Source organism: Sporothrix brasiliensis (assembly GCF_000820605.1).
Source record: "Sporothrix brasiliensis 5110 chromosome Unknown Cont20, whole genome shotgun sequence".
Classification (NCBI taxonomy): Eukaryota; Fungi; Ascomycota; class Sordariomycetes; order Ophiostomatales; family Ophiostomataceae; genus Sporothrix; species Sporothrix brasiliensis.
This window is the reverse complement of record NW_024467139.1, coordinates 2,965,531-2,991,105: the sequence shown is the minus strand read 5'-3', so window position 1 is coordinate 2,991,105 and position 25,575 is coordinate 2,965,531. Positions and strand designations below refer to the sequence as shown.

Genomic DNA, 25,575 nt, shown 5'->3' with positions numbered 1-25,575 from the left:
ACCTTTATTGAGCACATGTATAATGTTGTTCAATAAGTACAATCAAGATAAATTCTAGATGTTGTACACTTGTTTCCCCTTCACTCTTTCGTTTTTGTATTTTTTGTCCGTGTATGTATGCTTCGTAATATTTTCCATTTATATTTCCCAAAACAAAGCATACCAACAAAACGATTCGAAATATGCCCCCAAGTCTCCCAGAACTTCAAATGAAAACCGCACTAAAATATTATTTTCTCGTGATCTCTCAAATAAAACCAATGCCCGGACACGGGCATCCCTTTTCCGTAAGGTCGCTCGGCAAAACATTCGTTGCGTCGTAGCCGTCCATCGCCAAGAGCCCTAAAAAGGTAGACAACATCCTACAAAAAATCAGTTAAGACATATCAAGACACCGAACCCTTCTTTGACTTGTTCGTCTTCGTATTCTTACGTATTCCACGCCTTGTTCCCTTCACTTCTTCCAGAGGTTTCTTTCTACGTCTCCATTTTCTCTATTGACATTGGCTTACTCTTCTCTCTGCTTCCTCCACAATTTCGAATCTTCTCGACCACCGGCTAGAAATGTGGCCAGCCCCAGTCACTCTCCACAAATCATCGCACCCGTTTTTGGCATGCCGTCCTTTTTCTCCGAGCCGATGCCGACGTCCATTGTTATGCGGTCTGTATGCGATATTTGTATCTTGCAAAACTATGTCCAAGACAGGAGAGGCCCTTGGCACTGGGTGAAAGACGAAAAGCCTATTTTAGGAGATGCGTCGACCAAGAGTCCCGTTTATCCTTCTTCCGCGCCAAGTCCACTGGGGTCGATGTTCATTTGCCGACGCGAGGTGGTCCACAATATAAGATATAGACTTCCGTCCTAAGCATGGCAAGACAGGTCTATACGTATATTCATGTATAGTATATATATTTCTATATATACATGGGCCAGGACTAGTTCGAAGACGATTATTGACCCGGATGACAAGTCGAGACGAAGGCAGGCATGACTTTGGAGACTCCACTCGCTCAACCTTCTTTTTCTTCCGCTGGCCCACGACCACCATGCTATCGGTACTGTAGATATGCTGCTATGTCCATCTTCAGCATGCTTTTGGATCGTGGACTTTTCTACGCACACACGTCAAATGAAGCATGCTATTTGTAAAACAAGACCACCAAGAACATTTTCGCATAGAAAGACGAATTGACAAGTTGCCACACTCGATTCTTCTCCTCACGAATGACGGGGCATGGCTTCCGCGCCTGTACTTTATGTCGTCCGTCATCGTCACGACTGGGCAGAGTTGATTAATCTATAGGGACGAGGCGTCCCCTCTTTTTGGCTGGGCGGCGTCCATGTTTATATTGATGTCTGGTGTAGGGGCAAGACGCGTATATGAACCCGACGAGGGGATGGGACGAGTGGACAGGCTCGCTTGCGAGTCGAGTGATTGCAAGAAAGAAGGTGGCCTGCAGTGCTGCTGATTGTGTCTTCCTATCCTCTCTCTCTGTCTTTCTGTCTGTTTTTTCTCTAGTTTTTTCATTCCTTCCAGTCCTTTCTGCCACTCGTATTCTGATTGTCATCGGCGGTTGCGTTTGATATCTACTCCGGAGACACACCACGGATCGCCACCGCCATGCGTCTCACACTGCTCGTGGCGGCCCTTGCTGGGCTGGCCAGCGCCGACATCCCGAAGCTGCCGCTGCCGGCGTCCTGCAGCGGCGTCACGGCGCCCCATTTCCCGGCCATGACCGTGGCCGACGGCTGGAAGGTCACCAAGATCCTGGGCGGGCTCCGGCAGGTGCGCGTCGTCCTCTGGGACCCGCTCGGCCACATGCTCGTGTCGCAGGCCGGCAAGGGCATCTCGGTGCACACGTTTGGCACCGACGGCTGCGTCAACAGCACCACGATGCTCATCAGCAACATCGCCCTCAACCAGGGCCTGGCGCTGACGCCCGACGGCAAGACGCTGTACGCCAGCTCGGAGCGCGCGGCGTTCTCGTGGACGTACGACCCGGTGACGATGAAGGTGTCGGACCAGAAGACGGCGATTGGCGGCATGGACCAGGGCATCCACTCGACGCGCAACCTGCTGGTGGTGGCGTCGCAGCCGAACCTGGTGCTGCTGCAGGTGGGCAGCAACGCCAACTTTGACATGGCCGCGCAAGACAAGGCGACGGGCCGCGCGATTGTCAAGATCTTTGACATGAGCAAGGCGCCGGCGGCCGGCTACAACTACAAGAAGGACGGCGAGGTGCTGGGGTACGGTCTGCGCAACGAGATTGGCTTCACGGCGGACCCCAACGGCCACATCTGGGGTGTCGAGAACAGCGGCGATGTAAGTGAAGTGAAAGCGTGGGGGGGTCGTGAGAAACGTCAGAAACGAGTCGTGAGCGACGCGTCTATTTGCGTGAGCGCCTGCTGATACTGCGTCGTAGGACTTCACCCGCACGGTGAGCGGCCGCCGCACGGACATCCACAAGGACAACCCGGCCGAGAAGCTCAACTACCGTGAGTCATCCTCTTGAGCGAAAATAAAATGTGGGGGGCCACCGGTCGTACTAACACCTCCAGTCGGCGATCCTCTCAAGGTCCGTGACGCCTGGTACGGCTACCCGCAGTGCTTCGCCGTCTGGGACCCGTCGGCGTTCTCGGACAACAAGGTCCTCAAGACCGGCAGCCACTTTGTGCTCGCGCCCAACAGCAGCTACTCGGACGAGACCTGCAACGGCAAGGCCCAGGGCCCGCGCCTCACCTTCCAGGCCCACAGCGCGCCCATCATGAACACGTTTGACGACGACGCCAAGAACATGTACGTCACCTTCCACGGCTCCTGGGACCGCCAGCCGGCCACGGGCTTCAAGGTCGTCCAGATTCCCTTCACCAAGCTCGGCAACGGCAACTACGACCCCGTCGCGCCCGCCGACAGCATGAAGGGCTACAACGACATCTGGGCCGCCTCGAACCCGGGCTCGTGCACGGCCAACGGCCTGACCACGAGCAACTGCATCCGCCTGACGGCGGCGTCCTGGGACCCGGCGGGCCGCGGGCTGTTTGTCGGCAGCGACAACTCGGCCGAGGGCGAGATCTTTATCCTGTCAAAGAAGTGAGGATGAGTTGGAGTGATTGATGGCGGAGCGAATGATTTCATAATCCAGGGATCGAAATGTGGTATTTGGCGGAAAACCCGCGGAGAACGAGTGAGAAACGTCAAAGGATGGTTGGTTTAGGACGTTGTAGCTCGGCCTTTTTTTTCGAATAAATACGACCAGTATGCTTGGCCCGTCTTTCGTAGTGACGTGGGACTGTTGACGTCGTCGCCATCATTCTCCGGGGGCGTTTAGTGCCGAAGATGAACATAAAAGCTGTTGCCTGGCACTATGCTATTGCAGTCGGGAAGTGCCACTTATGTACGGCTATGTTGGTCCACATATTGTCGAGAATAGTAAGGCCATTCCAGACGGGACAACATCCGTCAGGACGAGGGTTTCTTGTCGCGTCGTGCCTCGGTACCTTCTAGAGGATCAAAAGACACTACATACCATGCCATGCGGACGTCCACTGTTGACTTCGTCGGCGTAATCATCCACATCCGCGACAGATTCTACACGAGTTCGCGTTGTTCTTCCTTTTCGGGAAGACGTAGCAGCGCCAAGCAGGCGACAAGAACCGACGGGCCTCGTCACAGATTTGTCGTGATTACGGCACGTGCATAGCCTGGCGACGAAAGCGAAGGGAATTCGAAATGCAAAGTGCAAGGACAAAAGTGTAGCCTGGGGCTGGTTGCCGTCGTCTCACGATGATCTGTGGAAGTGGATTTCGAAACTCGCATTGTAAAGCCCAAAACGGACTAGACCCAATGCCGGCCTTCAGTTGCCTCGTCGCTTCCAACACCATTTGCCCAAGGCCCCACAGAACGTCCCGTCGCTCTTTCCCGCCAAACCCAATTAGGGACCATGGCGCGAGTGTTGGTTCTGTGGTCCTTTCTTCCTTCCTCGGGTTTTCCAACGACGCAGAAAAAAACCTTTGGATGACAGCGCTCCACTTCCCGTGTTGGGGTGGCATGGCTTGGGCCCCGGATCGCTCTTGCTCTTCAGCCCTTAATGTCGTATTTCGCAGTGCTCTGTGATTGCACGTTCTTTCCCGCATCAGCCAGCCCCTTCATACAGCATCGCAAGTCAGTTACAAAAGAAAGGTACTCTGGTACTGAATACATGCCACGCCGTCGTACTTCGTATTTCGTTCTGAGCAGTCCCATGTCTCTGAAATGACAGCCTGTTTGTGGCTGCGCGTTGAGTTCTCATCTGCTCCTTCCCGCTCACCAGTGACTGTCTCGTCGTGCCTGCCGTGTCATGCATTGCGCCTTCCGTGTTAGTCGGCTTACTTCCAACGGCACAACACGTTAGCGCCAACGGCCTTCTTGCTGCTGCTGAAGCTGAAAGGCCATCTCTCCTTCTTTGTCATGGGTATCGGCACTTTGGCCAGTTTTTGTCCAATCTGCTTTAGCTCAGTCCAAACACAAAATAGCGCTCGCTTGGTTCACAGCCACAAGGCTGTCTGCAAGGTAGAGTGGAGGTACAATTGTACACTGGTACCTGGGCGCATGGATCACACCCTCTCCAAACAAACCCTTTCCCTTGCCCTTGCCCTTCATTTCTTATGACACTTCTTTGATTCGCACCTGCCAAAATGCTAGGGAGATTTAAGCTTTTTTCTTGTGGGTCGTTCTGCATTGGGCATCGCGGTTGATCGCACCTTCCTCCCCCCCAGGCAGCTGAGTTGGTAGGGAAAGAACGATACGCATGTTGAGCTGCGCCTACCCTCTCCCTACGCTTCTCGCATTCTAATACCCCTTTTGGGCATCGCGCTGTGTTTTGCTTCCTCGGTCAACCCCGTCCACTTGGTTCGTCCTCCACATCACAGTTTTGTTGTTCGTCATCGTTCATTTCGTTGCCTTGGGCCCTTTATTGATATCTTGCCCCTTTACCATCATTCACCGTCTACATTTCAAAATATAAAACATAAATACTCTCGCACCCCTGGGGGAGACAACCAGCATCGCCCATCTCTTGATATCACCAACGCAACATCTCAACTGCATCCCTTCAATCGATTCACACCATCACCACTGGCATCACTGCCATCACTGCCACCGCCACTACTAACCCACATCCATCGTCCTCACCATGTACTTTGCTTACAAGTACTACAAGAAAAAGCGCCAGGAGAAGCGCGAACTGCAAGAGGCAGAGGAGGAGGAGCACCAGAGACCAGCAGCTGCTGCCTCCGGACTGGCCAGCAACATCAATGGCGTACCCGTGAGCCGCGATGGTGTCGTGGCCGGCGACGAGCCCGGCCGTGGCGAGTCCATCGAGCCCCTGCAACCGGGCACGAAGCCCACGGCCGCCACGGAGAAGACGACGAGGTCCAAGACCAAGAAGGCCGTGCCAACGCCCGAGGAGAAGGCCGCCAAGAAGCGCCGGCGCATCTACCGCCTCAAGGTGATCTTCGGCCTCATGATGCCATTCACACTGCAGGGTCTCGACACGACCATTGTCGCCTCGGCACTGCCCTTTATTGCCTCTGATTTTAGTACGTCCAGGACTTTATCTACGCCGCATCTCCGTGCTCTCTTTGCCTCCACTGACCATACCGCTCAGACCAAATTGCACAACTCAACTGGATCATCTCCGCGTTCAACCTGACGTCTGCCGCCTTTTTGCCCTTTTGGAGCCAAACGGCCGACATCTTTGGTCGCCACGCCACCATGCACGCCACGCTCGTCATCATGCTCATCGGCTCAGCCATCTGCACCGGTGCGCCGACCAATGCCTTTGGCGTGCTGCTGCTCGGCCGCGCCCTGCAGGGCATCGGTGCCAGCGGCATCAACATTTGCGTGCGCACGATTCTGGCCGACCGCGTCTCGCTCAAGGAGTATGCCCTGCAGTGGACACTCTTTGCGCTCATCTCGGCCTTTAGCTTTAGTGTCGGGCCCGTCATCGGCGGCTACCTCACCGAGTACGTTCTGCTGGTCTTGCCTCGTCTGGATGTCCATCTAGACAATCTTGCATGACTTGCACATGTGGCAACTGTACTAACACGCACTCAGAGCAAACTGGCGCTGGTGCTTTGCCATCAACCTGCCCGTGGCCGTCGTGGCCATCATCATGGTCATCGTCCTCCTCCGCCACGATCTTCTCGGCCCTCAGCCGCTGCCCGAGCTGCAGCGCCACGACGTCTCGACCCACCATGGCCGCTTCTTGGCCCGCATCAGCACCCTCGACTTTGGCGGCCAGTTCCTGTTCCTCTGGGGTCTGGGGCTCATCATTCTTGCTCTCACCTGGGGCGGCAGCAGCTTTGGCTGGAACACCGCCCACGTCCTCGCTCCTCTTGTGGTTGGTTTTGTCTTGACCGTCGCTTGGATTGTTTACGAATACCTCATGAGTCCCGGCCTTGCCGTCGCCCGCGTCTTCCCCACGCAGCGCCCCATGATCCCGTGGGAGCTCCTTAGCAAGCGCGACATTGGACTGCTCTTCTGGATCAACTTTAGTCTCGGCTCCGCCATGTTCGCCAACCTGTACTTTTTGGACCTGTACTTTGCTCTCGTCGAAGGCAACAGCTCGAGCAAGGCAGGCCTTTCCCTTTTGTACTTTTTGCCTGGCCTGGGTGTCGGTGCGTACTCTGCCATGTTCGCTTCCAACGTCTGGCCCCGCCAGACCATCTACCCTCTGTTGCTGGGCGCTATCACGTCGGCTGTCGGCATCACCGTGCTGGCCTATGCCGTGCACGCTCAGAAAAGCAGCCTTGTCTACGGCATGATGGCCCTGTCTGGCCACGGCGTCGGCCTTCGCATGAATCCCGGCTCGCTGCACGGCCTGGCCTTCTTCCCCAAGGCGACTGCCGCCATCACCTGCATCGTGTCCTTTGCCATGCCCTTTGGCGGCACCGTCACGCTGACGCTCATGTCGACCGTCTTCAACAATAAGGGCGGCGCATCAACCGACGTCGCCACCATCCGCAATGCCATCATGTGGGCGTTCATCGCCATTATTCCCTTCATGTGGGTGTGCGTGGGCCTGACGACGCTTCTAGGCAACGTCTGGATTCTCAAGGACGACTCGCATGAGATTACCAACACGCCCTACCTCTGGAGCCTGCTGTTCCGCAAGCCGATTGTTCGCGAGAAGCGCACGCGCGGCGACGACGACCATTTTGCCAACCAGACGCGCCCTGGTGTGACGACCAAGGACGAGGAGAACGTCCTCGCAGAGGCCAGTCTGCCGGACCAGCCCGGTGAGCACCAGCTCTCGGCCATGGCACCGCAACAGGAGGTGCCACAGCACCCCAACGGAAACCACACGAACGCGTGAGCTCTCACTGTGGCCTTTGATAACACATAGGTCAAAAAAATCTTTATCGTACCATCTAATACCTTTTGATTTATTTACATTTCCAATGTGTTTTTATGTTTTTTGTTTTCTATTTTATATATAAGTTGGTTTTGGTTTTGGTTTTGGTTTTGTCGTGACTTCTTACTTTTACGTTGCCTTATTTTGGTTTATTTTTGCTTTTGATATGTCGAAACACATGCATATCTTTTCTAATACCACATTGGATAGATTTTGGAACAATATGATACCACTAGGAATTTGTTAATGTATTGGTTGTTTTTTAAATGGCAAGGCAGAATAGAGCATCATTGAACAACAAGCTAATAAACGACCTAAATCAAAGCATGGTGGCATACTGTTTTCTCCTTGTTGTTCGTCCTCGGATGTCTGTGCCGCTACTCATCCGAAATCGTATATCCGACCAACGGACATTGTTGTCGCTGACAAAGCAAGCTCAACAGCTCTCATCGAGAACATTGCCCTCGTCAAACATTCGTCCCCGCGGATACTTCAATTGTCTCAAACTCTAACTTTCCATGTTCATGGACAACTTTGTATATAACGGCCACAATCTCCCTCCTCGTCGCCTCTGCCGTTTTTCTCTCCCCGCTTCCTCGGCACCTGACGTCACCAAACATCGGCTTCGCGTTTGTGCTCTTTTCTGCCGCCGCTGCCGTGCCGTTCATTTTCTTTGCTAGCACAGCCAATACAACCAACTCAGCAACACCGTCGCATTCGACCATGGCCTCCTCAACACCCGCTGCCCCCGTCCGGCCCACGCCGACCACTGTCGCCCAGCACCTCGCCGGCGCCATCCAGTCCTGGCACGGCACCGTCTCGGCCGATGGCCCGCATCCACCGGAAGCCGACCGCTACCGCCTGTACATTGGCCTGTTTTGCCCCTTTGCTCACCGCGCCAACCTCGTCCGCTACATCAAGGGCCTCCAGGATATTTTGCCCGTTACCGTCGTGAAGCCCTACCCCAAAGGCGACGAGTCCGGCTGGCCGGGCTGGGCGTTTCCGGCCACGGCCGAAGAGTACGAGGGTGCCACGCCCGACCCGCTGTTTGGCGCCCGCTACCTGCACGAGATTTATTTCAAGGCCGACGCGGCGTACCCGGGCCGCTACTCGGTGCCCGTGCTGTGGGACAAGACGGCCGGCACGATTGTGAACAACGAGTCGCCGGAGCTGATGCGGGACCTGCAGACGGCCTTTAACGACTTGCTGCCGGCCGACAAGGCAGCCATCACGCTGTACCCGGAGGCTCTGCGGGCACGCATCGATGCCGAGTCGGTATGGATGCAGCGCGACCTCAACGCCGGCGTGTACCGGACCGGCTTTGCAACGACGCAGGAGGCGTACGATGCGGCCGTGCCCGCTGTGTTTGCGGCGCTGAACCGGCTGGAAAAGATGATTGCGGCCGGCGGCGGGCCCTTTGTGCTGGGCGACCAGCTGACCGAGCTCGACGTGCGCGCGTATGCGACGGTGGTCCGCTTCGACACGGTGTACGTCCAGCACTTCAAGTGCAACCTCGGCACCATCCGCCACGACTACCCGCAGATCAACAACTGGCTGGCCTACCTGTATGGGCACGTCGCCGGCTTCCGCGAGACGACCGACTTCCGGCACATCAAGGAGAACTACACCAAGTCGCACAAGGACATCAACCCGCGTGGCATCACGCCCATGGGCCCGTGGCCGGACGTCGAGGAAGGATATGAGCCAGACCTGACCAAGGTGCGCGTCGGGGGTGTGAAGATGCCGCTTGTGCTGCAACTAGAAGCCAAGATTGAGCCGAAGCTATGATCGAGCCGAGTCCGTGACCAAAGTAAAAATGGAAGCAGGAAAAGACTTCTTCAAATTGAATGTTCATACAATGCACTGTGCACTTGGTCCTTCTCATTTCACCATATATTTGTCCAGCGTCGCCTTGACCTTGTCCAGATCCAGCGCCTCCACCGTATGGCCCTTGAATCCCGTCAGCGTCTCCGCCATACACAGCGCATTGTAGATGGCCTCCTCCGTTGCGTCCGCCGCCGCCTCCAGCAGGCCATTGATGGACTCGTCGGCCACGACATCGACGCTGTGCACCAGCGGCTTGAAGGGGTCCGTGGGTGGCACCTTGTTGAACTTTTGCACGGGCACGTGGTTGGCCGTCGAAAAGGCCAAAAAGATGTCGCCCGACGGGTTCTGGCCGTAGCCGCCCACGCGCGCCAGACCGACCGTGGCGCGCTTCGCCAGCCGCTCGCACTGCCGCGGGTGCAGCGGCGCGTCCGTCGCCAGCACGACAATGATGCTGCCGTCGCGCGCCGCCTTGGCCCTGTCGGCTTCCAGCGGCGGCGGTGTCGGCGTAGCCGCGGCCCGCTCGGCCGCCACGATCTTGCCGTACGGCACGCCGACGATGCGCAGGTTGCGCAGGCTGCCAAAGTTGGCCTGCACGAGCGCGGCCACCGTGTAGCGCGTGTCCTTGGCGACGCCCTCCACCACGCGGCTGCTCGACCCCGTGCCGCCCTTGTGGCCCAGACTCACCATGCCGGTGCCGCCGCCGCGGTTGCCCTCGGGCACGGCCGCGCTCGTCGCCGCCGCGATGCCGTGGCGGACGTGCGACGGCTGCACCGCAAACGCGACCGAGTTGTTGAGGAAGCCGTCAAACGTCTCCGCCACCACGGGCATGGCAAAGTACCCAATGCCCACGTCGGCGTCGCCGTGGTGCGCCGCCATGTACTCCACGACCCCCTGCCACGCCGCGCCCACCGCCGTCGTGTTGGTCACCACAATCGGCGACGCCACCTTGCCCAGCTCCTCGACGAAGTGGCTGCCCGTCAGCTCGCCGGCGCCGTTGAACCGGAAAACCCCCGCGTAGCACCCGCTCTCGTACCAGTTGTGCCGCGGCAGGATCGTCGTGACGCCCGTGTGCACGCCGCGCGCCGCGTCCACAATCTCCTGCGTGTGCACGAGCACGCCGGGCACGTCCGTCAGGCTGTTCTTGGCGCCCGTCGGCCACACGCCAAGGTCAATGCCAGGGACAACGTCCCGCAGGCGTCGACGGGGAGGCGCAGCCGTCACCATTGTGGTCGTGTTATTGCATTGTGGGTCGAAGAATGTAGGATGGTTCGTCATGGAGTTGGTCTCCGACTCTGCGAGAGTTGCAAGACACTGGTGTTGCTGTTTGATGTCCGGCGTCTTTCTTTTATATTTCTTTTATGTCTTGTCGACGTTTACACGTTCCTTCCCTTCTACAGCTGATTTTATGGTGTGCTCTTTCCAATTGCGGGTGCCTTGAAAGTCATGGGTTTGCTGCCTATTTCGTACGTCCTTGTTGCGTTGCTCCTTCCTGATCGGGCTCTTAAACGTAGGCGCCGCGGCGTATCTTACAAACCACGGAATTGAATCCTTTCCCCACTGACCAGACTGGCCGTCAGACCCGATGTTGGCACCAGACCGGCCTGCCAAACGCTGGCTTTCGCATTCTGTCACTGGGTCTAGACCCCGCACTTCAGTTTGCTGCAGTAGTTTGCTGCAGCGTCCTAGCCAAAGCGGTCGCGGCGCATCTCACAGTCGTTCTTGACGCAATTTCGTAGGCGGTTCGGAAAGGCAGGCGCGAACGGCGATTGAACGGTAGAATGCGACAAAACCGTCACGAGCACGAGAGAGGAAAGAACGACACTGTCTTGGAAAGAACGGTCAACAAACACCACATCACGTGCTGCACATGGCGTCGACTTCATCGTTATGAAAGACAAAAACAAATGGCTACAAAACCCGTTCAATCCCCCAACTTGCAGCACTACTCCACATCGGCCGCCTAGCCGATTCCTCGGTCACAGCTTTCTATTGGATGCTTCGGGACTGGGAAATGCCCCAATGCAGATTGCCGAGCTCCATCCAGCACTCCCCGCTCTTTATGACCGGCGGATCGGAGACGACAGAACAAAAATAGAAGACGATTCTCAGCCGCTCTTCGCCAACATAACGTACCAACGCCTGCGCGACTTCTCTTTGACCTCCGCGTGACCGTTGCTGACTACCCTCTACCCATATACCGATACAATGGGCGCCATACGGGTTACACCAAATGTGAGCGATTCGTGACAATGCCGAGGCAAGGCCGATTGCGGAGCAGAAGAAGAGAGAAGACCACACATGAAGACAAGAGACAAGAGGCACGAGATAAGAACAAAAGAACGCAACAGGACAGAACACAACTGACCGGCTGCTAGGCCACCACACGGGCCGTGAGCCTGCTGCGGACCATCCAGTACACCCACCCGCCGTCGTGCCCGTGTCACGCCAACCCCGACCACCATCACCACCACAAACACCAGGGCCCGACGCCGTATGCACGCAGGGCCGCGCGCGGCTATGCCACGCCCCAGCAGCAGCCGGCCACGCCGCTCAAGGAGTATGCCTTTGAGATGGCTGCGTCGGCCATCCGGTTCGGCAACGGCGTCACCCGCGAGATCGGCATGGACCTCAAGAACATGGGCGCCAAGAACGTCGCCGTGGTCACGGACGGCACCGTCAACAAGCTGCGCGCCATGGAGCAGGTCCGCGCGGCGCTGGGCGAGGAGAACATCAACTACGCCGTCTTCAACCGCACGCGGGTCGAGCCAAAGGACAATTCGTGGGTGCCGTCCTGTATCCACACTGACGCTTCGTTTACCACATGTCCATGTCCAGCCCAACAGCTAACACACGTGCAGCATCCTGGACGCCATCGCGTGGGCCAAACCAATCAACCCCGACGTCTTTGTCGCCGTTGGCGGCGGGTCCGTCATGGACACCGCGAAGCTCATGAACCTCTACACCTGCTACCCAGACGCCGACTTCCTCGACTTTGTCAACGCGCCACTGGGCAAGGGCCGCCCCGTCGACAAGCCCCTGCGTCCGCTGATTGCCGTGCCCACAACCGCCGGCACGGGAAGCGAGACCACGGGCACGGCCATTTTTGACTTGGTTTCGCGGCGTGCCAAGACGGGCATTGCCCACCGCAACCTCAAGCCCACGCTCGGCATCTGCGACCCCCTCAACACGGCCACGATGCCCGCGGCCGTCAAGGCGAGCTCCGGCCTCGACGTCCTGTGCCACTCCCTCGAGTCCTGGACCGCCATCCCCTACAGCGAGCGCGTCCCCCGCCCCGCCAACCCCATCCTGCGCCCGGCCTACCAGGGCGCCAACCCCATCAGCGACATCTTCTCCTTCAACGCCCTCAAGAGCACCGTCAAGTACCTGCCGCGCAGCGTGCACGACCCGGAGGACGAGGAGGCGCAGTACCAGATGCTGCTCGCTGCGACGCTCGCCGGTGTCGGTTTCGGCAACGCCGGCGTCCACCTGTGCCACGGCATGTCCTACCCCATCTCGGGCCAGAACCCCGCGGGCTACCGCCAGCAGGGCTACGAGGTCGACACGCCGCTCATCCCCCACGGCGTGTCTGTCGCCGTGTCGGCCCCCGCCGTCTTCCGGTTCACCGCGCCCTCCAACCCGGACCGCCATCTGCAGGCCGCCGAGGCCTTTGGCGTCGACATCACCAGCGCCAAGCGCGAGAGCGCCGGCGAGCTGCTGGGCGAGGCCATCTCCACGTTTTTGGATACGCTGGGCGACCAGCCGCGCGGGCTCAGAGACCTGGGCTTTGGCCGCGAGCACATTGAGGAGCTGGTCGAGGGCACCATCCCGCAGGCGCGTGTTTTGATGCTGGCGCCCGGCCTGGCGACGGAGCTGGAGCGCGAAAAGGACCAGCTGCGGATGCTGTTTGAGGATGCCCTGTCACGTTAATTCTGTACATAATTTGTACACAATTTTGTACATAACCGGTCGTTGGACTTAGTAGTAATAAGAATGAAAAAGGATGGAAAGAATGAAAGAAAGGAATTGTTCTAAACTAAAAGTGAAAGACAGAACCGTGCAGTTCCGGCGCACTCTTGGCAGTATTAAAACACACCCAGTCTACAGCTGGACAGACCGGACAATGTCCTCGGCGTCGGCAAACTCGGGTTCCTTGAGTGTTTCCTCCCACACAAGCGCCGACAGACCCTTTTCCGTGTAGTAGTACCCAGCAAGACTGTCGTTTGGGTTAGCGATCAAAGCGGACACGGCGGAACAACGTACATCTCCATCAGTAAAGTACGTACGGTGCAATTTCGGCATTCATCAGGAAGCACCCGTGCGACTCGGGCCCCTTGCCCAGCACAGCGTGCACATACGTCGCCGCACCGCGCTCGACCGTGCGGCCGGCAGCGCTGAAGAAGCCCTTGACGGCCACGCGCATGGCGCCCTTGGCGTGGCGGAACAGGCTGGTGCCTTTGGTGAGGCCGGGGTCCACAAAGTTGATGAACGGGTTGCCGCGAACGGGCGCAATGCGGTCGGTCAGCTCGACCAGGAACATCTGCGACACGAGCTTGGACACGCCGTAGCGCTCGGTGGCATCAAACGGCAGCAGCGCGTCGTCGTCAAAGGTGGGCAGCAGCGGGCGCGCCGCGCGGTTCGGGAACTTGCAGAGATGGCCCGTGACCGAGTTGACAATGGTCATCGCGGGCGGCTGCGTGGGCGACGGGCCGCTGGCCGTTGCCGTCACCTTCGCCTTCGCCTTGATGACGGGAATCAGCAGCAGCGCCAGGAGCGCGGTCCCGTAGTGGTTGACCTGCATGGTGGTCTCGTGGCCCGTGGCGCTCGTGACGCGCACAATGTGGCTGACGCCGGCGTTGAGGATCGTGCTGTCGATGCGGCCCGGCAGCTGCTCCTGGCAGCGGCGCGCAAACGCCCGCACCGACGGGTACGACGCCATGTCGAGCTCCCAGACGTCAATGGTGGCGCGCGGGTTGGCGGCCTGCAGCGCCTTGGCGGCCTCGCGGCCCTTGTCGAGCGAGCGGACGCCCAGGACCAGGTGGCTGCAGCCGAGGGCCAGCAGCTGGCGGGCGGCCTCGAAGCCCAGGCCCGTGTTGGCGCCAGTGACAATAGCGCGCTGGCCGGCGGCATGGGGGTACATGGCCTTGGTGGGCAGCGGGATGGTGGTGAAGAACTGGTTGCGGATGAAGACGGGCGTGAAGTTGGACGGCAGCGGCGCCAGGTCCTTGGACGGCACCGACTTTCCTGTCTTGGCGTGTGTCATGGTGGGAGGACTAAAGAATCGACAATTAAAAATAGAAAGGGTGAAAATGCAGAGTAGGGTGATGGGGACGTTCGGTGAGTGTGTAACTCTTGAGAGATCTTTGGAGATGCCAATCTTTCTCTTCGAGACGGAAAGGCTCCTCATTTAAACACGGTAGACAGTCCGACAGGACCCGTATTGTTCTTCTCGCGACATAGTGCATCTTATGTCCGACTGGATTCTGACCTTTCGTCACCGTGCAGCAAAAGTGTCCGACTGAAATGCTTAGCAACAGCGACAGTCGAACTCTTGGTGAGATCCGTCCAAGTCGAGCCGTGTAAGTCGTGACGTTGAACGCCGACGGCATTCGAGCTATACGAAAGCAGACTAGCGCGAGAACGAGTGCACCAAAACAGACAGGTGCGACGGACGAGGCGACCCACTTCTTGCAGACTGCTCCTTCCTGAATGCCGACGGAGCATTTCTCTGTGTCTCCGACGGCGTCCTTCATATGCATCGCGTCGCCAGTCGTGCCTTCTTCGTTGCTGCCCTCCCCCTTTTCCCTTCATATTTCAACGTTCGGCCCATATCGACATCCTATCTTCCGAACCGTCCTTCTCTCACACCATTCCAACGCCCTCCCATCTCCACTTGGCTTACTGGCTGTCTCGCAACAGGCAACAACTCGTCGCTGAGACACGGCACACTGCCCACAGCCATGCCAGCCTCGCCGGGGCGCCACGATACGACGCCTTACGGCCGCGCATGCAGCCAATGCGTCAAGGCCAAGGCCAAGTGCACGCTCCGTGGCGACGGGAAAGCCTGTGAAAGGTAAGCTGTGCCTGTGTCAGCGCATCGCCGTTGGATGTCTTGGGCATCCGTCCCCTTCCCGGGTTGCAGACGGTCCACCCGCACGAGATTATTAACCCCTGTCCCATTTCCTTTTTTTGCCGCCGCTTCTCCTTCGTTTTTTCCGTATTGCAGATGTCTCCGTCTCAAGAAAGATTGCCAGCCTGCTGTTGGTGCCCGGCGCAAACCAGGCCGGAAACCGGCCGCGTCCAAGACGGACGAGCTCGAGGCACGCCTCAACGGGCTGATGTCGATGCTCGAAAACGTGCCTGGACTACATCAGCAGCAAAAGCAACCATCGCAACAACAGCGGAAAAATGGACCGAGATCAGACTCAACACCTGATTCGTCGTCATCCGCCGTCGTGCCTCGCACATCCGTCTTCCTCTCCGGCCGTACGATCACCTACAGCCCACATGAGATATGCATCGGTGGCGCCCAGCAGCCAATGGATGGGGATGGCGACCATCGTGATGATGCTTCTGCACATCGTCCGCAGGACGTGCCAAACCGCAGCGACCGTCGCGATGACGACACCAGCCAGGGCCTCATCGCCGGCTTCGCGGGATTGGACGCCGAAGAAGCCCTCGAACGCTTCCGCACCCGCAAACTCAAGTACTTCCCCTTCGTGCACATTCCACCAATGACGTCTGCCGCGCGCTTGCAGCAGAGCCGTCCTCTGCTGTGGCTCAGCATCATGGCCTGCAGCGCCCGCTCTGCCGACCTGCAGACCCGTCTATGCCTCCGTCTTCGCGAGCAGATCGCCACACAGGCCGTTGTGAAGCACCAGCGATCCGTCGACCTGCTGCTGGGTGTCGTTGGTTTCCTGGGATGGGGCATGTACTACCTCAAGCGCGACCCGTTCATGCTCATGTACTGCCACATGGCCACCGCCATCGTCCAGGACTTGGGCCTCGACCGTGACCCGCCGACGCCGCGTCCGCCCCCCAACACGGCCGCCGCTTCGGAACAACACCCGCTGTCCACCATCCGCATTCACGGCTTCGCCATCAAGCTGCTCGAGTCTCCCGTGCGCACAAACGAGGAGCGCCGTGCCGTCTTGGGGGCCTACCTGGTGACCGTCATTGTGACCCTCTTCCACCGCAAGCCCATCACCCTGCCCTGGACCGAGCACATGGACGAGTGCCTGCGTGTGCTCGACACCGAACCCGAGACGCCGCTGGACCGGCTCCTCGTGTATCAGTGTCGCCTGCAACGCGTTGCTCTCGACATTCCCGGCCCACAGGCGTACATCTCCATTGCCTCGGCAGCGCAGATGCGCCAGACGCGCGACTTCCAGGTCACGTCGTTGCTGGCGCGCCAGCGCGAGGCCGAGAAAATGTGTCCACCCGACCTGCCCGCCGACCTGCTGGAGATCTGCCGCGTCTCGAACCTGGCCAACGAGGCCTCCATCTACAGCATTGCCCTCTTTGCCACCAGCCAGTCGGCCGAGGAACGGCTGCGCCATGGCCCCGACACGCGGCGGGCGGAGTTGCTCAACACCTGTCTCCGCCTCCACAAGCAGTGGTTCGACCTTGTCTTCAACAAGCGGCCCGACCCCAACCTGCAGCAACAGCAGAAGAGGCACGAATACGAGCACCAGGAACCATGGCGGCCGGCTGCTGAGACGCGCCGAACGGCGACGACAGCCATTGAGGTCGGCCCGCCCAGCATGCCCGCGATCGACAAACCGCCCGTGGACGACGGCAGCGTCCCCAGCCACCCGCGCTCGGCGTTCCACGAACTCCCCGACGATTCCTTTTTCCACATGTTCTCCTTCCACATGGTCGCCCAAATGTCCTACTTTTTGGTCGTCGTCTACCGCCTCGCCACCTTTGGCAAGGACGACCCCAGCTGCGGCTGGGACAAGCACTGGGCCCGTGCCCAGCTGGACGTCCCGGGGATGGTCGGCGCCGTTGCCGACCGCTTTGCCGAAGTGGCCGCCTACTTTGCCGACCATGCCGCCATCGGTCCGAGCGCGACGGCGCCCACCATGCCACCCGCGCCACCGGGCGAAGCCGCCTTTCCTGATTTCTTCACGCGGTCGGCCCGCGCGCTCAACATGCTCAAGGCGACGTGGGTGGCGGGCTGGGCCAAAGAGGAACAGCAGCAACAGCAGCAGCAGGCACCAACACCGGCTAGTGCGCAAGACCTAGAGCGACTCAGGCAGCAACAGCAAGAGCAGCAAGCACATCAGTTTCGTGACGATGAATCACGCCACCACCGACCTGACGTGTCCTTTAGCTTCTCGCTTCTCCATACCAGTCCCGACGACGCCCTTCCCTTTGAGGCGCTTTTGGGGGATGAGCAGAATCTTGACTTTGACGGCGGCATGGGCATGTGGATGGCAGATATGTTCACGTCTGAGTGGGGTTTGCAGTGAACTGTTGGTCGGTGCTGATGGCAGTGAATTGCAAAGGTAAAGGCAAAGAAAAGGGATAAACACATCATCTTCTAAAACGACGTCTAAAATATAGTAAAACAACAATGACACGCGAAAATCATATCCCGCAAAGTAAGACAACCTCCGCCTTCACATCCTACACAAACTTGACGTGTCCCCGCAAGAAATCCACAATGCTACTGCTCGACGTATGTACCCAGCTCGGCTCTGCTGGCTCTTCAGGCTCTGCAGGCTCTGCATTGGCTACGTTCAGTGACAGTTCGGACTCTGGCCCCTCTTCCGCCACCGTGTCCGTCGCCTCGTCTCCTTTCGGCAGTGAATCTGGTTGGTCCGTGATTACTCCTTGTGGCCCTGGACTCATGGAACAAGGGCTTTGTGGCACAGCCGTTGCTGAAACTGCACCATCCAACTTGCTGCTCTCTCTCGTGGCGACTGCATGGTGGCTGGGCATGACTTCAGGCTGTGGGCTGTTTCTTCTTGAGTCTGGTATGATCTCGTTTTCAATAAGTGTGTCGATGTGGTGCATGTTGAAGACGGGTGGTGCCAGGGCAGCTGCAACTTTTGACGGCGTTCGTTTCGGTAGTATAGTGTCTGCCGGACTTGTCTTTACGGGCCTGATCCCTGACGATTTGCACCTTGTATCAGACGGCCGGTGTCGAGAGTTGAAAGGCGTGCTCTCTGGTGACTCTTTTATGGGCGCCAGCTCAATGTCGTCGAAAATAGACGCGTCAAAGGTGTCCTCATACTCGTCTGACCCCGAGTCGTCTAGCAAGAGCGGATCCTGTTGGGTACCCCCACCACTGCAGTGCCGTGGCTGTCTTGTTGATACAGCCTCCAAGGCAAACGGGTCGCGATGGTACTGGACAGGATAATGAGTTGTCTGAGCTTGTGGTACTCGGCCGCCTTCCGCGTCGTCCACGGCCGACAGGTCGACGCAGTCAACCGTCGTGTTGCCGATCGTGATAGTGCGCATCGAGTAGTCTAGCATCTTCTGCCTCTTTGCAGGCCGTTCCTCTTGATATCCCCGCAGAACAAAGTCATTTGGCGCTGCGGTGCTGTCGGTTCGAGTCGACGCCGTCGGCGGGGATCGAACAGCTAGCCCATCTCGAGGCACGTCGACGCAGGCTAGTTGCAAAGACTGCATTGTTCCAACAATGTCATCGCACGTCTAATGACAATGAACTGTGTCTGCATCCGAGGATGGAACCGTGAATGTAACTTCATGTTTTTTCTCCTGGAGCTTTCCCCGCCAAATGTGAAGTAGACGGCCCTCCTCTGTCAAGGCGAGAAAGGTGGCCGATGGCACCTTGTGCCTCCAACGTGGAATACCACCTTCATTCATACAACCAAACTTGACTCGGGCAACGGCTTTCGCCTCTGTTTCTGAATCACGACTGCCATTCTCTCGTAGCCCTTCTGGGGCCATGGCCACATGACCGTCCAGTGTGAGGCGAGGGAAGGCTCGTAGTGAGTCGGCAATCTTCATGGCGGCGGGTGGGTTCTTGGAGAGGAACCGCTCAATGGTCACCGTCCCGAGATCAGCAAACGCAAGTACGGTGGTGACCTGCTTGTCCACAAGTTTCTTCATGTTGGCCGGTCCGATGTCGGGGACCTGGCACAGCTGCGCCGGGAAGCCCTCCCAGGCTTTGGCAAGCAGGCTTCGCGAAAAATCAAGCCCAATTTTGGCGGCGTGTCCGTTGTTGTCCGCAATCATACAAACAATGTAGCTCTCGAGGAGTCGCTGCATCCGCTCAATCGCTTGCCTCGCCTCCAAGGCCATCCTCTGCTGGTACGGAAGCACGCCCCGAGCTAGTTCAACCTGAATGAGTACGGATATCTTCTGCCACGTTTCCATAATGTTGTCCTTGAATTTGAACGGAATATCTTGAGACTTGTTGAGCTCTCGTAGGCCCTGTCGCTCTGTGCTTTTGATTCTCAGTTCATCAAACTCGGAAGCATGACAGAGAGCATTGACCTAGCACTGTCAGCATATTACTCCATTGAAAGCCCATCCCCTCGTCCTGTAGCCAAAGACGTACGAGTTCCTCCATGGACACGGAGCTGTTGAGCTTCAGCATCATTACCATAGTCTCAAAACGGACCATGTATGTTGACATGGCACCTCCATGCGGTGTTCCCCGGAACTCGGCGTCGGAGTCTGCGAGATACTGGATGAGTCTCACCTCCGCCAGTCGATCAATACCTGCTTTGCATATCTCTCGCAGCTGCTCGTCGGTTGTTCGAGCCAGCGTCGTCTCGTCCGTCAATTTGTAGTGGTCCGGATTTTGCCGCAGTCGGACGGACAAAAAGGTGCCTCTCAGCCACTGCACGGCCTTGGGCAGCGAGGTGATGGTGCCCAGAACAATCTCCGAGTTGAGGTGCTCGATGAGGTTCATGTGTAGGGTGCTCTCGACCGTCTGGTAGCCAGACTCGATGTTTTCGTACCTTTCTTTGTTCTCGGCACGTGTCAGGATGATTGCAGTGGCACTTGTGTCAAACTGGGGCCGTCCAGCACGGCCAATCATCTGCATAACCTCGCACTCGTCATATTCAGAGAATTTGCCATTATGGTAACGCAATGTGCCCTTGAGAATGACCGTATGGCACGGCAGGTTGACGCCGACCGCCAATGTTGACGTGCAGCAGACAATGGACAGGTGACCACGCAGGAATGCCGCCTCGATCGAGGCCCGATCGTGTCGCTCGAGGCCGCCGTGGTGGAAAGCAACGCCGGCAGTCACCAAGTTCTGCAGGCGCGCACTGCTTCGAATCCCAACAGATGGACTGGGCCACGGCTTTTGTGCTGCAGAACACATGCCCCAGTACTCCGCCAGGGCTGTGGCGGCACTCTCTGTCGACTTGCGCGTAAAGCAGAATACGAGGACCGGTTTTCCCTCTGCATATTTGACGACCAAGTCAGGCAGTTGGTCGTCCAGAATGCTGTCCAGGGAGTGTTCGTTGCCACCGCCCATATTGTAGCCGATGACAATCTTCTCGAGGCGAACGGGGCGGAACTCCTCGCCGCATACATAGGTCTTGGCGGGCACCTGAGGACTTGTGTGCGTGAGACCCAACCACTGAGCAACGTCAGTCGAGTTGGAGATTGTAGCACTCAGCGCAACAAAGCGCACCTCGCCGCCAAGCGTCTTCATGCGGGACACAACCGTCTCGAGAGTGGCACCGCGTGGGTCTTTGAGGATATGCACCTCGTCAATGAGGACCAGCTTTATCGTTCTAAGCAGAGTATCGTGGTCAGACCACTTGCGTGTAATGGAGTCCCATTTCTCGGGCGTGGTGATAATGACGGATGCCGTGCGTGCACGCCGGACCTCGGCCGGCGTCGTGTCGCCCGTGAACTCAGCCACCTGTAGGCCGAGCGGCTTAAACTTGTTCTGCCAGTCGCGGACGCGCTCCGCGCAGAGTGCTTTTGTGGGTGCCAGGTACACGATTTTGAAGTCCTTCTTGTCGCGGCTGGCGAGCAGCTTGTAAATTGCCAGCTCAAACACAACGGTCTTGCCGCTTCCTGTGGGGGCTGCCACGACAACATTGTAGCTCGAGCCGTAAACGGAACTGAAACAGCGCGACTGCATAGCATTAAAGTGCTCGTAGGGGAAGACAGCCTGGAAGCGTTTGTCGACTGCCTGTGGGCTGATGAGCTCTATGCCATTGACTTGCGGTGCCGGATTGTTCCGCGGCTGTATTGGTGCCCGAACAACGGCCAAGGGCGATGGGGAAGAGTGGCGAGGAGTCGGAGGTGCCATGAGTTGGGCTTGCCTCGACCGCTGCCGAAAGGTTGCTGGAGGAGCAGGTGTTGGAGGGGCCTTGTAGTGGTTCTCGCTTCGACGGTTATACGAGTTGTACACCGGGGGACCATACGGCTGTGGCTCTAGCCCAGTGTCTGGCTCCAGCTCAAATTCTTGTTGCTGTCTTTGCGGCCCGTCACTACTGTACCCGTAAATCGGTGTGTGGAAAGACTCGGCTGGTTCTTGTGGTGGCTGGCGCAGCCAGTTGGGTCGTGCTGTCGGCCGGATCGACCAGGGAGTTCCTGGTTGATCCAAAGGGTTGTGAGATTGGATGGTCTGCCGTCTCGGTGTTTGCATGGTGGTTGAAGCTTGTGGCTGAATCCGAGGGATCTGGACGTCGACCTGCCCGTTATGGGATGTAGGCTCTCGGTAGACAAAGTCTCTCGGGAAGTTCTGTCTCTTCGGGGCAGGAGGCGCAGTCAATAACGTCGACGCTGGTGCTCGTTTTGTGGCAGTTCGTGTTCCGGATTGTGCCAATTGTTTTGGTCTGAAAGCAGTACGTCTCGGTTTGGACGTTCTCGGTGTCTCCGTCATTGGCATCGGCGGATTGACCGGTTGGTCAATGTAAGGATACAGTTCGTCGTCCTCTCTGTCGTTTCTGGTATACTCGTCATTTCGGTCGACGATGGTACCTCTTGAGCCTGCAGCAAAAGCTGGGCCACGAGATGGGTCGTCCTCCTGCCGGTTCCCAAATACCGGTTCAGTCGACCGACAAGTTCCAAAATAGTCCGGGAATCGATTGCGGCGCATTGCGGTTCGTGGGCAGCAGAGCGCTTTGGAATTGATGCACTTGGGGCGATCGGTGGGTGGAAACTGTGATGATGTTTCGTCTCCGATGTGATCAAAATTCCCCCTTTATTTCCGCCTGACCCAAAAGTGGCAGCCATGGCAGGCTGCCTACATACACATTGCGAGCGCTTTCCAGAAGGCACGACCGCACACTGGCGATAGCTCCTGCCACCGTTGCGTGACCGCTCCTTCCTGAGTTTGAGTGCTGTCGACTAAAGGTCGCGATATTGGCGCGTCTTCACGTGATGGTCCACTGAAGTCAAAAATGAAATAATTGCTTTTCCAAAGCTTCCATGTAACTATATATGAGCATATGAGCCTTTGCACAATGACATTGACATGGTGCCGTCAATTCCTCCTACCGTGACAAGATCAAGCTACCAGCTTGCGTTTACCATCCCATTTTACAATCCGTTGGCTCTCCCAGCTCCCAATAAACGATGCTTTGTGCTTTGGGCAAAGAAAGAAAGCGAGAAAAAGGGTCGAAAGATAACGCCATAAAACAACGCGGCCACCTTGGGCCCAAGGTTCGCCCAAACAGATTGTATCCGTGTGCAGGTATAGTCGAAACGAAAACCAGGACGAAGACGAAACAAAAAAAACGCCAGTGAAAGAATGAAAAGAAGGGAAAATACAACAGTGTGCTTAAGATCAAGGCAGACTCTCCGGACCGAGCGGGTTCTATTCGTCTCGGGTCTTGCTCCGGCTCGACTGCACTCTGTTATGGTGGCCAAGGGGAGACGAGGGCCGTGACGTTGACAGGCCCATGGTGCGGACGGAGTCGAGCGGGTCGAGGTGCGCGGACCCGTGTGACGATGACGCGTGCGCCGACGGGTTCCTGATGTTGTCCGCCGACCGGATCCGTGGGACGGGTGTGCCCGCGCGGTCAATGGTGGTCTTTTCGTAGTGGACAATGTTGATGGGGGGCGGGCGGCCGCGCTTGCGGTCGGGGCCGGAGTACAGGTAGGTGGAGGCGAGCACGAGCAGCGTGCCGACCGTAAACGTGGCCGTCATTCGGAAGCCAAAGAAGACGACGCTGAAGAGAAAGCTGATGACGAAGCTAATGCTTGTGGCAAAGTTCTTGGCAATGTTGTCGGCGTAGTTGATGCAGAGAGACGTCAGGATGCCGCCCACGGCCTGGAAGACAATGACGATCCAGACGACCCAGTTGTAGCCGTCAAAGAAGCCGTGCTGGGCAATGTCGGCGCCGTCCTTGAAGACAATGCCGACAAAGAGAGCCGGGAAGAGCGAGTAAAAGGACAGTTGGATATTGCGCGTCCACACGGACACGGGGCTGGCCGAGTCTTTCAGGACCTTTTCAAAGTAGACGCCCGTCAGGCCCGACACGACGACCGCGACCAGGACAGCAGTAATGCCCAGCGACGCGTTCATGGCGACGGCGCCCCCATCCAGTTGGTCCTCGTTAATGCCCTCGTAGGATGCGGAGCGCTTGGCGAGCAGAGCACCGCTGGCGACATGGGCGACCGTGCGCTTGGTGAGCTCGCGTGCCACCTCGCTAACGCCGTCGACCATCTGGCCGAGCTCGTGCATGGACCGCGGGAAGAAGTGGTCGCTAAAGTCGTGGATGATGAGGGCCGAGGTGTCGTTGGAGGACTCGTTGGACGACAGCGAGACAATAGAGACGCCCATGGTCAGGACGACCAGGGCAATCCAGCGCTTGGTCGACAACGAGCGGCCAAGCAGGGCGACGCTGAAGAAGGCGGTTGTAAGGATCTTCAGTTGGTAGAGGATCTGGAAGTGAACGGGGTCCAGGTTGCCCAGTGCCACATACTGCAGCGTGTTCTGGAGGGTGTAGAGGGTGGCCGGGATGGCGAGCTTCCAGCTGTCGTGGGAGAAGACGGAGTTGTAGATCTGCTCGAACAGCACGGTGGCAGGTGTCTGCGGCGCGAGTGTGCGCGAGACCTCGTAGATGGCAAAGGTCAGGGAGATGGCGAGTTTGAGGACCTCGTTAAGGAAGACGGCGGTTGAGGCAAAGTAGCGGTGGTCGCCGGGGACGCCGGGCATGACTCGTGAGTAGTGGAGGATAAGCGTCAATAATGAATTTTGGAACGTTAACTGTGCGGAAGCGCGAGCGCGTTAGCAAACGAGGCGTCTATGTACGACCATTGGCGGGCCAAAGGGAACTCTTTGGAAGCTTACGGTGATCAAGGAAACCTGCTTCATCGGCAGCCCAAAAAGGGTCGGCCCGGAAGAGGTTTGTGGTGCCGCGTCGAGCAGCGCCATTATGCTGTGAGGGTATTGACAAACCGGTCGAGAGACGAGAGCAGACGTTAGAGTCGAACAGCCGGGCAGCCGATGCAGTTGACAACAGCTCCGACGCGGCTTCAGTCGACAAAGGGGCGACTGGGTGCGTGTCCAGTTCAGCCCAGGCACAATTGTCAGTGGGCGAAGCAGAGGTTTGTTCGGAACGAAGTGAATGACCCGTTGAAAGAGTGGAAAGGTGGTAGGAAAAGCTGGAATGCAAGCAATTGGGGCAGATCGAGACCGAAGAGCCTTTTGAGGCACTTTAAATCCTGGCGGCTTGGATTCCAAGCAAGCTCCGGTTTCTCGGCGGCCAAAGTGGCTTCGAAACCGTCAGAAGCTGACTGATGTGCAAAGAAGCATGTGGCGGTCGAGTGTGGATGTGTCTCTTTTTTTGAGGATGTCTTAGGTGCTGACAGCTCCTCTTTTTTTTCCTCATCAAGTGCAGAGACTATTCGCGGGCTATTTTCTGCGCACAGTCGTTTTCTTACTTTCTTAATTTTCTCTGTTCTTGCCCTCCCCCAGTTTCAATCCCCTTTTCTCCAGTTTCTAGTTGCAGTAGCTCCGTGTTTACGTGTTTTGCTCCTTGAGAATCGACCCCTGGTCAGGTTTTTGGTGTACCTTACGGTTTTGTGGTTTTTGGTTCTGGTTCGACTGTTTCGACCCTGCTAACCTTGGATTCTGATGCTGGAATGCCGTTGTGACGTCGCCGCCGGCCCCTGACTTGGCGAGCCGTGTGTCCTGTTCAACTTTCTGGTCTTCTTTAATCTTGCTTCGGAGGGTTTTTGTCGATTGCCAAAAGCTGATTTGCTGGTCGCGTGTTCAGAGCACTTGGTGTGGCGCGCCTAAAGAGGTCAGACTCCGGCAAAGTTGGAGAAGTTCTAGATTGGGTAAGGAGGCAGGCGAGTTGGCGCACGCGAGGTCGGTCCCGACAACCACGACCGAAAATTGTGAAGATGTTGACGAGAGAGGAGGGGAGTGTGTGAAAGAGAGAAGAGTCCGATTTT

At 57.6% G+C, this 25,575-nt stretch overlaps 9 protein-coding genes across 9 annotated transcripts; 5 read left to right on the top strand and 4 right to left on the bottom strand.

Moving 5' to 3' along the window:
* Positions 1-1,622: 1,622 nt before the first annotated feature.
* Positions 1,623-3,096, top strand: SPBR_07195 (uncharacterized protein; the record flags this gene model as incomplete). Its single annotated transcript, XM_040765449.1, has 3 exons — positions 1,623-2,324; positions 2,425-2,497; positions 2,561-3,096. The coding sequence occupies 3 exons, from the start codon at positions 1,623-1,625 to the stop codon at positions 3,094-3,096; spliced, it is 1,311 nt and encodes a 436-aa protein (XP_040616810.1).
* Positions 3,097-5,172: 2,076 nt separating this feature from the next.
* Positions 5,173-7,356, top strand: SPBR_06771 (uncharacterized protein; the record flags this gene model as incomplete). Its single annotated transcript, XM_040765027.1, has 3 exons — positions 5,173-5,578; positions 5,647-6,004; positions 6,096-7,356. The coding sequence occupies 3 exons, from the start codon at positions 5,173-5,175 to the stop codon at positions 7,354-7,356; spliced, it is 2,025 nt and encodes a 674-aa protein (XP_040616809.1).
* A 762-nt stretch (positions 7,357-8,118) lies between these two features.
* On the top strand, positions 8,119-9,183 carry SPBR_07541 (glutathione S-transferase; the record flags this gene model as incomplete). Its single annotated transcript, XM_040765795.1, has 1 exon — positions 8,119-9,183. One exon carries the CDS (start codon positions 8,119-8,121, stop codon positions 9,181-9,183), a length of 1,065 nt encoding a protein of 354 aa, XP_040616808.1.
* Positions 9,184-9,276: 93 nt separating this feature from the next.
* On the bottom strand, positions 9,277-10,446 carry SPBR_08989 (D-aminopeptidase; the record flags this gene model as incomplete). Its single annotated transcript, XM_040767115.1, has 1 exon — positions 9,277-10,446. The coding sequence occupies one exon, from the start codon at positions 10,444-10,446 to the stop codon at positions 9,277-9,279; it is 1,170 nt and encodes a 389-aa protein (XP_040616807.1).
* Positions 10,447-11,427: 981 nt separating this feature from the next.
* SPBR_07018 (hydroxyacid-oxoacid transhydrogenase) lies at positions 11,428-13,149 on the top strand (the record flags this gene model as incomplete). Its single annotated transcript, XM_040765273.1, has 3 exons — positions 11,428-11,454; positions 11,598-12,001; positions 12,081-13,149. The coding sequence occupies 3 exons, from the start codon at positions 11,428-11,430 to the stop codon at positions 13,147-13,149; spliced, it is 1,500 nt and encodes a 499-aa protein (XP_040616806.1).
* Positions 13,150-13,320: 171 nt separating this feature from the next.
* SPBR_08990 (short-chain dehydrogenase/reductase family protein) lies at positions 13,321-14,482 on the bottom strand (the record flags this gene model as incomplete). The annotated part of the gene is made up of 2 exons (XM_040767116.1): positions 13,321-13,435; positions 13,506-14,482. 2 exons carry the CDS (start codon positions 14,480-14,482, stop codon positions 13,321-13,323), a joined length of 1,092 nt encoding a protein of 363 aa, XP_040616805.1.
* Positions 14,483-15,179: 697 nt separating this feature from the next.
* SPBR_06657 (uncharacterized protein) lies at positions 15,180-17,693 on the top strand (the record flags this gene model as incomplete). Its single annotated transcript, XM_040764913.1, has 2 exons — positions 15,180-15,292; positions 15,446-17,693. 2 exons carry the CDS (start codon positions 15,180-15,182, stop codon positions 17,691-17,693), a joined length of 2,361 nt encoding a protein of 786 aa, XP_040616804.1.
* Positions 17,694-17,850: 157 nt separating this feature from the next.
* On the bottom strand, positions 17,851-21,814 carry SPBR_06406 (dead deah box DNA helicase; the record flags this gene model as incomplete). The annotated part of the gene is made up of 3 exons (XM_040764663.1): positions 17,851-18,839; positions 18,891-19,689; positions 19,754-21,814. 3 exons carry the CDS (start codon positions 21,812-21,814, stop codon positions 17,851-17,853), a joined length of 3,849 nt encoding a protein of 1,282 aa, XP_040616803.1.
* A 1,173-nt stretch (positions 21,815-22,987) lies between these two features.
* On the bottom strand, positions 22,988-24,550 carry SPBR_07131 (solute carrier family 35 (UDP-sugar transporter), member A1/2/3; the record flags this gene model as incomplete). Its single annotated transcript, XM_040765385.1, has 2 exons — positions 22,988-24,382; positions 24,467-24,550. 2 exons carry the CDS (start codon positions 24,548-24,550, stop codon positions 22,988-22,990), a joined length of 1,479 nt encoding a protein of 492 aa, XP_040616802.1.
* Positions 24,551-25,575: the final 1,025 nt, after the last annotated feature.